The sequence below is a fragment of the Humulus lupulus genome, chromosome 6 (assembly GCF_963169125.1).
Source record: "Humulus lupulus chromosome 6, drHumLupu1.1, whole genome shotgun sequence".
NCBI lineage: Eukaryota > Viridiplantae > Streptophyta > Magnoliopsida > Rosales > Cannabaceae > Humulus > Humulus lupulus.
Window position 1 is genome coordinate 22006546 of NC_084798.1, and position 13194 is coordinate 22019739.

Here is a 13194-nt window from a genome sequence, read left to right on the forward strand (position 1 = left end):
AGTGTCCTAAGCCCCATCAATTGGCCCTTTGGAGGTCGCGGTCTCATCCTGCTCCGCCGCGACAGAGGCCTCTCCAGTCTCCGATGGAGGAACCTCCTTATTTAGGCGGGCTTGGAGCTGCGGCAACAAGAATGCCCAGAGGTCCGGCGGCATGAAAGAAAAGTCCGCGTCCGGATTGTGGGACCAGCAGTGATAGAACATGTCTTGTAAGGACTGCTTCGAGACGACCCGCTCGGCTTTCAGGGCGGCCTGGGAGGCCTGGGCTTCGGCCTTCGCCGCCTCAAGATCTGTCCGCGATGCGGCCAGGGAGTCTTTAAGCTCTTGGTTCTCGGAGCGGATCTTCTCTAGCTCGGCTTTAGAGGCCGCCAGCGCGTCTCTCGCCTCCTGAGACTCCTGGAGGGCGGTCTGGCGATCAGCTTCCAAACCCTCGAGCTGGGCATTGGTCCTAACAATGCCTCTGTATGCGGCAGCAATGCCCTGCAAGAAAAGAATGATAAATTAACAAACTGGAAGGAAAAAGGCGGCGTGTGAGTGTTAAAGCCTTAAAAGAAAGGGGCACTTTACCGTTAAGGTCATGTCCATCGCAGACTCTATAACTCGGACCGGGCTCGTTGTTTCGATGGCCCGGAGCTCCTTCTCCCTGATATTGTAGAAATGGCTGACGGCGTAGCTAGCCGACTCATACACCGTACCCCGGAATGCTTCGGGCATCTTCTCCAGAGCCCGGGGGTCGACCGGGATACGCATATCCGGGGCTGCCGTGACCAGATTCCCGACCTCTATTACCCCGTCCTGGGCGGCTAATGGAGATCGTTGGGGTGGCGGGTGCATGAGCCCTGTCCTGGCAACAGGGAGGTTCGCCCCCGCGACCTGGGATGGCGGGGCTTTCTCCTTCTCCTTAGCCGGGGATTTGGTGGAGGCCCCAGCCGAGCTCTTGGACTCGCGGAGCCTCTTTAACCTCGGCCCTGCTGGGGGGTTCCCGCCGAACACAACGCCCCGCAGACTATTCCCGGGCTGAGACATCTCTCCTGCTAAGAACAAAAAACATGGTTATTACAAGGGAAGGATCACGTGTAAAAGGCTCTTGGGAGACCCTCCACTCGAAATGTGAAACGACGGCTGGACAGTAGGCTAGGCCATTTAATGCGATTCTCGTAGAGTGTACCGTCGCCACCCACGGCGTTCCACGTATCAGATGCCTGCGAAAAGCATGGAATACGAAGGGTTGTGGGGGAAGTCTAAAAGCCCCTACTATGGTCTCCCATATCTGACGTCATGGACCACGAGCAGGAGCTTGGGGGGCAGATGTACGCCCTGGTTTTCCCACGGGCTGTTTAGCAGGACGAGCCTCGGACTAAACATGATTTAGTCCGAGGCTCCCACAGGCCAGAGGCTCTATTTCCAGGACGGGCCCTTGCTAGCTCGAGGGGGTCCTGTTTCCAGCTCGCACTTGTTGCCCCAGGAGCTGGGAATAACATCCGACGGCAACGGACGGATAAGCTCGGGTTATGGACTGCTCCGGTAGCGAGCTTCTCAGGAAGCTCTGACCCTATGGGAAGTCAACACGCAAGATAAACGTGCATATTCCTGCCATCACGTGTCCGATATCCCCCTGACTTCTCGGACACGCAGCAGGAACGTGCGTATTCAGACACCCACGGACGAGTTGGGCCGTGCGGCCCATTATCTCCTTCCATACTGATTAGACCACACTTGTGTGTCAGGTTTAGGAATTAATCATGAATATCACAGACTTGATATGACAAATGGTAAGGTCACGGGATGACCTCCCTACCAACTTCCAGGTGCCTTCTCCTATAAATATGGAGACCCTGGGAGTTGATAGGGGTTGGAAAAAATAGTCTTTGAAGAACTATATACTTTGTAAACCAATTACCCAGAGAATATCAATAATACTGACTAGTGGAGTAGAAGGATTTTAACCTTCGAACCACTTAAAAACGTGTCTCGAGTCACCTAGTTCTTTCCCCAAAGATTTCCTATCTGTGACGGTTCTACTTTTAGTACTAATCTCTTTCTCTTCTTCTCTTAATTATCTGTTGCCGAAGAACCGCGTCAACAATAATAATATAACATTAAGGTAAAAAGTCTAGCATTTAATGCTCATAGATATATATATAAGGGATTTCATACTAAAAATATAAAAATGACATAAAAATAAATAAATAAAAGTGTAGCATTTATCATATTTATCTTGTTTAGTAATATAGTTACATATGGTGCCCCCATCTGGTATGAAATTTAGTAAAGCACCAACTCCCCTCAAATTCACGAAATGCCTTATGTATAGTTTTGTTTGCATTATAGCGTGAGGGGTGATGCAAAATATGCATCATCTTATATTGTGTGCTAAATTTGACACAATTTTTAGCACATCATTAGAGTAAATATTTTATAGAGTAAGCTATATTTAATCAATACATTATCAATTTTACATAACATTATAAATGCTCTAATATTCTAAACTTAAATATAATAATACTCTTTAAAAAAAAAACCAATCATATATGTTTAGCAAACAAAAAAAAAAATCTAATATCATAAATTACTTGCAATAAAAAGTAAGAAAAAAAGGACTCTATTTTATGTATCTAAAAGTAAAACACACCCAATATTTCCCCAAACAATTAATAAATACATAAGTTTTTTATTTTTGACAAGTAATAAATACAAAAGTTTATCATATTCATACATATACCCCACAATTTTATTTTTTTATCATAATATTCTTTAAAGAAAAAATTGAAATATAATAATAAAAAATTAATTAGTTTTTAAATGGAGAAACCAGTTAGTAAAGTAATGATATAATTCCCATGTTAGCCGTTGAGTTTTATGGTCATACCAGCCACATGGCCTTGACAACAACATAAAGAACATAAATAATTCTGTAATAATCTCAAACTCCAAGGGTATTTTCGTAATCTAAGAACTCTTGACTTTTTACTAAGACCCTACCGCACACACATTAAATATTCCCTTCTCTTAAATACCCCAATGTCTTCACACCATTTCATTTCTTCACTACTCCAAATCCTACTACTACTACTACTCACTTTCCGTCACTTTCTCGAGAAAAAAAAAAGAAAGTAAAGCAAAATGTGTCCGGCTATGGGAAGATGCAACAAGATCCGACACATTGTTCGGATCCGGCAAATGCTGCAGCAGTGGCGAAGGAAGGCTCGCATCGCCGCCGCACGCGCCGCACCATCGGACGTTCCTGCGGGACACGTGGTGGTCTGCGTCGGGAGCAGCTCGAGGAGGTTCATCGTCCGAGCGACGCATCTGAACCATCCGATGTTCAAGAACCTTCTGGTCCAAGCCGAGGAGGAGTACGGCTTCGCTAACCACGGTCCGCTCTCGATCCCCTGCGACGAGGCTTGCTTCGAGGAGGTCCTCCGAGTCGTGACTCGCTCCTCCGATTCCGGTAACTCGGGCCGGTTACTCGTCAGCGCCGAGGATTTCCAGAGACGATGCAACGTGGACATCAGAAAGAAGAAGATCGAGTTCTTCGGCGAATCTCGGCCGTTGCTTCATGAGTTGGCTGATAAATCAGTCTGTTGATATGAAAATTAAAAAAAAAAAAAAAAAGAAGATGAAGAAACGAGTCGGTCGTGTGACTCGGCTGAGTTCGCGAATCGCGAGGTGGCTCGGCTGGGTGGGTGGTGGAGCGGTGGTGGGACTAAGTTTACTAACATATTTTCTTCTTTTTTTTTTAATTAATTTTTGAATTTATTATAAATATTTATATTAACAAATTGATGAAAAAAGAATTAGGATAGTAGTGAGTTAGGGTTTCATAGTTCGGCCGAGTCGTCCAGAGTTGAATCGGAGGAGTGGAGAGATGGCTCGTTTATAATCTGAGCTATTTGTAAATTTTCTGAGATTATCATAATATACAATGAAATGTATTTAAAGACTATTTGTTAATTAATATTACTCCATTTTCCTCACGTTTTATTATTATTTTTAATTACGATTTAATATTTCTGCCTTGTATTTATAATTTTCAAATTTGAATTTAGGTTTTTTTTTGGAATCTGCCTTCTGCCGTATAGATATTTCCCTAAATATATTCTGAGAGGAAAATAATTAATGCACTTTTATAAAAAAATTAATTAAAAAAAGAATTATAAATAAAATAAACCTAGAATAAATGACCAAGTTGAAGGTTTTTATATATATTTTGTAGGGAAATTGAAGGTATATTAAATAACATAATAATGGAAAAAAAATACTTACTTTCTTTAACTATGACTATACTTGGTTAATTGTTTTTATTAGGCATTTTAAGGATGGCAATTGAAATTTGTCACTACCCACTACAAAATTAAATATTATTTAAGGTAATTACTTAATTTCCCTTTACAAAGTAAAATAAACTATTTATTATTTGACAAATAGACCAAATTCCATCTTAAACTCGTCTCAAAATTAAACTCATCTTTTAAAAAAAAAAACTATAATGTCCCACTTTTATTTTTCCTTAGAGACTCTCTTATAATACTAGTTAGTTACATCTTTATTCTAAAAATGAATTAACCCATTAAGTTATTATTAAAATCAAATGATAAAAAGCTACCAACTAAAAGCACAAGATTTATAGTAATTAATTAGGTGTTGGTTGATGACAAAGGAAATATAATTTTACTTTTTTTTTTTTAAAAAAAAGCAAAATTTTTCTTTATCTTTTTGAGGCGCTCTCCCTCAAAGAAATGTAAGGTACTTATTATTATTGTGTGATACGTAGCCAATACGAGGAAAAAGAAAAGAAAAAAAGTTTCAAAAGTGGTAGCACTTTGTAATCATCATGCCATACAGCCAAGCATATATATATATATATATAATACATATAGATATAATAGTGATTCAACTCAAGCCAATGATCATGTTATGTGATTGAGTAATTTTTCAACAACAATTGTTCTAACCCATTATGTGGTCTAGAAACAAAACATTTTCCAATATCCTATGATGGTGGAGAATAGCTAGCTATACTAGCATTATTTACTTTGTGGGACAAAACTCATTAATTATAAATTGTATAAATTAGTAGTCTAAGAATCCCATTATCAATGGCTAATCAATGAATTATTAATTAAATTTTTTGGCAAAATGGAAAATGACACCTAAAATCGAGCATTTGATTGAGCCATGTTTGAAGCCATCATTGCAAATGGATTATATTACTTAGCCTATTTTGGACCTAATTTATAGTGGCTTGGTTCATGTACCATCAAATAGTCTACTCTTTATATCTATATATGTGGAAATTCTTTTATGAGATTTACTTTAAGACTTACTGGTAGCATTCTCAGTATTCTCGACTCATTAACAGTTGTTGTGATTTTTTTTATGACTGTGTATATTGTAGTTATTTATAGCATCTTGCAAATTTTTCAGAAAATTCTGAATAGTTTATAGTACCGAAAACTAAGTTAAAACATATTGTTGCACGCGTGACTAATTTTTTTTATGCATGTGGAAAACAACATGTTTGAACCTAGTTTTTGGTACTGTAAACTATTCGAAATTTTCTGAAAATTTATAAATACTCTAAATAACTACAATATACACGATTATAAAAAAAATTACATCGAAAACTATTCATGAATTGAGAAACACTGAGAGCCCCACTAATAAGGCTTAAAGTGAAGTCCTCTATATATATATATACACTTCGATAATAGTCTCCTATTCTTTTTTAAGTCAAGATTGGGTAGTATAATACAAATTCAAATTCATATCCAAATTGTCATGACTAAAGGTTATCACAAAAGCTATTAATTGTTGTCATTTTTTTACTTTTTAAAGCACATGATCGATGAAAATAACCTCCACACATATAAATATAAGTACATGATTCAACTTGTCAAAGCAACTGCCAATCACAGAAATTAGCTTAGGTTATTTATTCTCCCTTATTATATCATTTATTACTTTAATTTGTTCTTATTACGTGGATATATATCACTAGATATTTTATATTATTTGATATTTGAAAATTTAGAAAATTACAAACGGAGAGTTGTAGAGTTAATCGTGTACGTCATCTCCAAAAACTATATCTATATGAGATATATAATAATAGATATATTTATATTACGTACGTACGTACGTTGAAATTTGGAAATTAATTCGTGCATGGGAGGAATAAATGTTAAGACTAGCTATACCTGCATTTATAATATTTTTTAGGTTTTTTTTTTCTTAAAATGATTTATTTTTTAAAATTATTTTGTACTTTAATTTAATTTTAATAATTTTTTACAAAATAATTTTTCAAGTTATTTTGTACTTTAATTTAATTTTAATAATTTTTTATAAAATAATTTTTCATAATTTGGAAAGCTAGTAAAAAATTTAGACAAGTAGTCAAATTTTAAACAAATATCATTTTATAAAGAATTATCAAAAGCATATCAAAATACAAAATTACTTTAAAAAAATATATGTCATTTTCACTAATTTTCTGTTTTTTAATATATAATATATATAGCTGGGCGTATGGTATAAATTATCTAACAATGTATATATATATATATATGTATGCATGTATATATTATGGTGCATATATCGGTTAATTAAGTTTAGAAAGATACCATTATATAGTAGACCTTTGTTTTTTTATTGGTGGTTTACGAATTGGAAGTTTATTAATAATAAATCTCTCTTTCTCAAATTAATCATCATCACTAATAATTAAGTTAATTATCTTCAAAATAATGTTGACCAACTCAATAATTAGTTGGCACTTTATATATAATACACATACATATATATAAATAATATATATTTTTATATATATTCAACAAAGTTTGGTGGGAATTGTGTTATAAAATATGTAGAAGTGAAACAAACAATGTATATACAGTAGATTTTGTCATCTTTTGATTGTTAATTTTAATATATATATATATATATATACATATATCGCATCTATTAATATTGACCACTCTTACCAATTACAATGTGATCAATCAATAGTTATTAGATTACATTTTACAAAGTTCAAGTACTTAGAAAGCATACGGAATATATATATTTAATTGTATATATATATATTATTGTTTGTATATATTTATTTATTTATATATATGGCTAGCTACCCATGTGTATGCTTTGGACTGTTCCATAAAGATTTAAACTAAAATAAAAGTGCTTGAGTAACACTTTTTTTCCTTAATAGTTTCTTTGTTTGACAAGTTATAGTTGAACTAACTTACTTCTTAAACATTATTTAATAAATATTATAAATTATATATTATCATTGGAATTTACATAACAATATAAGAAAATATAAAAATAAAGTGTGTGTGAGAGAGAGAGTGTATGTGTTTAATATTTCTCATTATGTATATTGTGTATTGTACATATATACTTATATATATATATTTTTTTTAACTATTTTATTTTTTAAAAGAAATTAAAAAGTGGCTACGATTAGTTTTATGATTGGCTTTTGATGAGAGTTGATTAGTATAAGGAGTTTTTTTCATCAAGTATTAAATGAAAGAACATGATCATGATATAGAAAAGACACCAAATAATGCAAAGTTTATCCTTTATTCATGATCGAAAAGACCCACTTATATGTTATTTTATAGGGCAAAAAAAAGGTATTGTCAAAGACACATAAGAAAAAGTGTTAAAGAAAATCGCACCAATTAGTGTAGGAAACAAGCATTATCAAGGGTCAATTAATTGTTGGGCAACTTAAAAAGACACAATTAAGTATTTATATATATATCTTAAAGAAAAAGGCCAAAAAAGCATGTTATTTTGGGGTTTGGCTTGCAAAGAAGATAACAAATTATATAAATATATATCTTTATGTATATGATTATGTCTAATATGATTATTAATCTAAACCACGGGGCATCTCATATTGGGATGAGTTTTGCTTTTTTCACTTAAATTTATGAGTTTTTTTCTTAAATACACTTTTTTTTACTGTTTTTTTTTTTAAAATACGCACTCAATTTTTAAAAAATATAAGAAATTCAAAGTTTTATAATTACAAAAATACGATTTTTAAAAAAATAATTTACTGGACCAACTAAACATCAATAACAAAAAAACATAAAAATAACGTGAAAAAAAAAGCAAAACCGTAAAAATATAAATATTTACTTAAAACCATAAATTAAAAAAAATGTTTAATGGTAAAAACGTAATTTTTTAACAAAAATTAGTATATTATGTAATTTTTCCTAAATTTATCTCAAATTTTAGAGTATTTCAATTCAAGGCCGGCCTTGTTCAACTTTTGATCCATTCAACGGTTTACATTTTTCCAGTTTTGTGAACAACGAAGCCCTTGTTTAGGGCCCATTAAGTCTTTTCCAATAAAGGTCGATAAGTCTTTTCAAAATTATTATTTGAAAAAGAAAAAAATCTTGAGAGAATAGGATGATATTATGAGTACATACATTAATTAATCTAACGCATGTAATAGTTTAGTTACACTTTAAGGCTGTATATTAATCATAACCAATGATTTTATTCATTTAACATGAATGCATATTTATTATTTTTTTAGTCAGGGAAATAAGATATATATTTAAAAAAAAATACGCATGCTAATTGCAACAAGAGAAGAGTTATATATAATAATTAAGTTTTATTAGCAATTTTAAACCAATTATAAAAGTAATGATCATAAACATCATTATTATTATTATAGTTAAGGCTTTTGTAACAAAATATTATAGAAATAGAGAGTAATTAATTTGTTTGTTCTTTTTAAAAGAAATTTTTTAAGAGATTGCCTACATATATATTTTTTAATAATTTTAAGTGGTTCTTACTGGCCATGATCAACCATGCACCCAAATTGTATTTATTCTTGAAAATATGTGTTTTTATTAAAACAAAAATGCATAAAATTAAGTCAACCAAATATATGGGAAAACAAAAAGTAATAGCAGTGTCACTAGTGAATGTAGCCCCAGAATCCAGTGTCATCATATAAATATATATCCACAATTAGTTGATTTTTGGGGTCATTTAATGATCACGACGACCACCGCAACCTCCAATATGACTAGTCATAGTTTCGCTTTGAATTGCGCTTCGATCCGATTAGACTTGCATATGAGACTTTATAAACTCTCAAATAAGAAAAAGAAAATATGTGAACTAGTTGAACAAGTCTATGCAATTAATTATTATTATAGGATTTTTAAAAAATAAAAGAAAATCAAATAGCAAATAAATATTGGAAGAATAACGATCGTGAAGAGCTCATTTCAAGCCTACAATAACAATACAATGATGATCTTATTATTATTTTAGGGACGACAGGTACAGTGATGAATCCAATGCACAAGAAGTATCTTAAGTATTTTATGTATATAATATATGACTACTAATGAAATGTTCACAAAAATATGTACTTACACTACTAAAAAACACATTTTTAGAACACTTACATAAATGCGAGTCCTAAAAAAGTCTCCCGAACTTTTTAAGACTCGCGCGAGTCCTTAAAGAATTTGTTTTAGGACTCGCGGAGCGAGTCCTAAAATCTATGTGTGTCCTAAAAATTTGAGTTTTTTTTTAAACAAACACCTCCTGGACTTGCGAGTTCTAAAAACTTATGTGTATCATAAAATTTTGAATTTTGAAAAATTTCAAATTCCCTCCAATTTTTTTTAACAAAAGTTTTATTATTATATATTAAAAAAAAACAAAAAAAATCACACAGCCCACATTTTCACTCTTTCTCATCGGTTCCCTCTCTCTCTCTCCCAAAGTTCCTTCTCTCTCTCCCGAAGTGCCACCGCCGAACGCCACCGTCCCACCTCCGGCCACCGCCACGCGCCGAACCAATGGAAGCACCGTCCCCCGAAACCCCCGACCCCCGGAGATGGCGACCTCACGCGCGGCCTAAGGCCCTCAACGGAGCACTTGAAGTTCGGTCGTTCATGGGTTTTTCCCAAACTTTCCGAGCATATTCCGGCCACCTCGAGCCACCACGAGCTACACCACCACCACCACCATACTCCTTGTTTCTTGGGCTTTAAAACCCAATAGTTTGTTTTCCGAACCACCACCTTTTAATGGTAGTGCCACCACCGTCGCTGGAGCCCCGCCGTCGAATTCAAAACCCACAAATTAATTTTTTTAAAATAAAAAATAATTTTTTTTAAGGCTCTCAAATAGAACCTAAAAAACACTCTTTAGGACTTGCAACGCAAGTCCTAAAACACCCAAGTTTTTTAAAGCTCTCAAATAGAGGACTCGCGCCCCGCGAGTCCTAAAAAGTCTTTTTTGTAGTAGTGTTAAATATTATACACAGTTACGTGATAGTACTTTTTAAAATGATGAGTCCTAATTTTTATAAATATAATTATCTAAGTTAAACTGTCACGTCATTGAGTATAATATTTAATTACATATTTTTGGTGCACTTATCATTACTCGTAATATATACATCGTTTATATAAATTTTGGTCATTAATTTAATTATAAAATGTAGGGTTTATGCTCGGTTTTAATCATTTTATTCTCATTTCTTCATTATTTTGTTATAATTATTTATAATTATGGAGTGTTTGGTAAAATAATATACATAGTTTCTTTACATGATTGTTTAAAAAAAAATATTTGTAAAATGGTTTTCTAAACACATTCCACACTTTATTTGCAAGGACATTTTGAAAAAACAAATATATCTAAAGATCATTTGATAAAATAATATTGAAAAATTTGTTTATTTTCACACATCATTCTTATAATTATAATATAAATTTTTAATCAAAATAATGCGAGGTTATTTTTTTATGTATATAAATAATTACTAGTTATATATAAACTATAAAATTAAAAATTAAATTTAGTATTTAGCTCAAATTTGAAAGAACCAAAAAAATATTATATACATCTAAAATTTATTTATTTAATTATGCATTTATTTCATGCATGACAAAAACGAAGGGAATATAAATAATTAGATGTATATATATATATACTAGATACAAGCAAGGTGTAATATACGTTTGTTTAGTTTTATTTATTTATAGAATTTACTAATAATTTTTATTAAATTTGTATTATTGTCATATAAATTTCAATAAAATAAATAATATTATATATAAAATAATGACAAACATATTAAATAAAAAATTAAACCAAAACATTGATTGTGTTTGGTAAAATTTTTGTTTTTGAATTTTTTAAACACAAGAATGGAAATATTATTTTTATTTTAAAAAAATAAAAATATGTTTGGTAAGTATTTTTGTTTTTAAAAATAAAAAATAATAAATGTGTTTGATAACTTTTATTTTTATTTTTTGTTTAATAATATAAAATGGGGTATTGATTTGAAGAAAATAAACAAAAACGAAAAGTGGGAAATAGTTTAAAAAAAAATTTGAATGTGAAAAAATTCTACTTTGAAAATTTAATAAATTTTAAACAATAATAAATAAAAATAGAGTTACTAAACACTATTTTATGTTTAATTATTAAATTTTTAATTAATTAAATAAAAAAATAATTTTTAATTCTTACCGAGCGACACCATTATTTAAGATGTTTAAATATATATATATATATAAAATAATAACCTTTTAAACATAAAAAATAATTTTTTTAATAAAAATTAAGATTATGCATTATATATTATTATAATGATATTTTAAAAGTATTAAATTTATATTAATATAAATATTAAATATTATTATAATAATATTTTATAATATTTGAATTCATAATGATATAATTAGTAAATAATTAGGATTATATATTATTATCATAATAATATTTTATAACATTTAAATTTATATTAATATAATTATTATATATATAATTTATTTTAAATATTATTATAATATGAGTTTATACCTTTTTGGACTTTTTCTGATTACTTGTTTGGACCATCTGTTTTAAAAAATTTATTTTTGGACCTTATATTATGTAAAATGATTAAAAAATAAACCCATAAACTCAATTTTGATGAATAAAAAATTGAATATAACAACACAATTTTTAAACAAAATGATTTTATTTTTATTCTGAATTTTTAGTTTGGTGAATTATTTATGATTTCAGTTGAAAATTTTTTGACCAAAATCGAGTTTAGGATTCTATTTGAACTATTTTACAAAACATAGGGTACAAAAAATAATTTATAAAAATACATAGTCTAAAGAGGTAATTGAACAAAACATAATGTTCAAAAATGTATAAACTCTTATAATAATGATATTTTATTATATTTTAATTTATATTAACATAATTAATAAATATCTAATTTTAATTAAGTTTAAAAACATTAAAGTTAACAAAAACAAATTTTTAAAACCAACAATTTATTTATATATATAGATTGAGAAAATATACACAGAGATGAAACCCATGTATATTACACACGTCGATGGTATATGGTAAGGCTACCAAGTCTACAACTACGTGGATGCAGACAACACATCCACAAAATCCAACAAAAGTGGGGCCACGTGGTGGGACATTGGTCACGTGCCTCTCACCCCTAGAGTGAGGACTACTCACGCCACGGGGTCCCACCTCAAAGATATCCGAATCCCAATCGCCCGCTGGATCTGCATTTTTACAAACGACAACATTCTCGCCCGTCACTTTCCCACACCTTAACCCGGTCATTTTATCATTTCCCTACTGACACTCCTCAGAGCACACCTCGGGTACACATTCGTACTTTTAATTTTACAGATGAGACACTTATGCCCCTCCCTCTCACCACTTGGCCTGGGGACATTTTCGGAAACAACACTTTTAAAGAATATTCCTACTGCTGAAAACGACCTTGATTTTATTTTTTCTTACTCAACTTGGAAACGGGACCATATAACTATATCATCACCACACTTTTTCACTACTTGGCTAAAACACGTCCAATTTGTGTCGTTTTATGTTTGTTTGGTAATTTTATTTATTTTTTTAATATAGAAAAGAATGTGAAGAAATATTTTCCAAAGGGTCATTCTAAAGGGATTTGTTTTTAATAGTTTATTGAGTTTATAAATTTTAGGATATGTATTTTATCTCGTTATTTATTTGGATTTTGTATTTTTGTAAATTTTTATTTAGATTATGTATTTTGTAAAATAATTCAAATAGATTTTTAAATTCAATTTTGACGAAGAAAAAATTAGACATAACAATATTGTGTGATATTATATATGG

At 31.3% G+C, this 13194-nt stretch overlaps 1 protein-coding gene across 1 annotated transcript; it reads left to right on the plus strand.

Moving 5' to 3' along the window:
- The first annotated feature begins 3026 nt into the window (after nucleotides 1-3026).
- On the plus strand, nucleotides 3027-3974 carry LOC133781860 (auxin-induced protein X10A-like). The gene has a single exon (XM_062220969.1). The coding sequence runs from the start codon at nucleotides 3121-3123 to the stop codon at nucleotides 3583-3585; it is 465 nt and encodes a 154-aa protein (XP_062076953.1). The 5' UTR covers nucleotides 3027-3120; the 3' UTR covers nucleotides 3586-3974.
- The last annotated feature ends 9220 nt before the right edge of the window (nucleotides 3975-13194 follow it).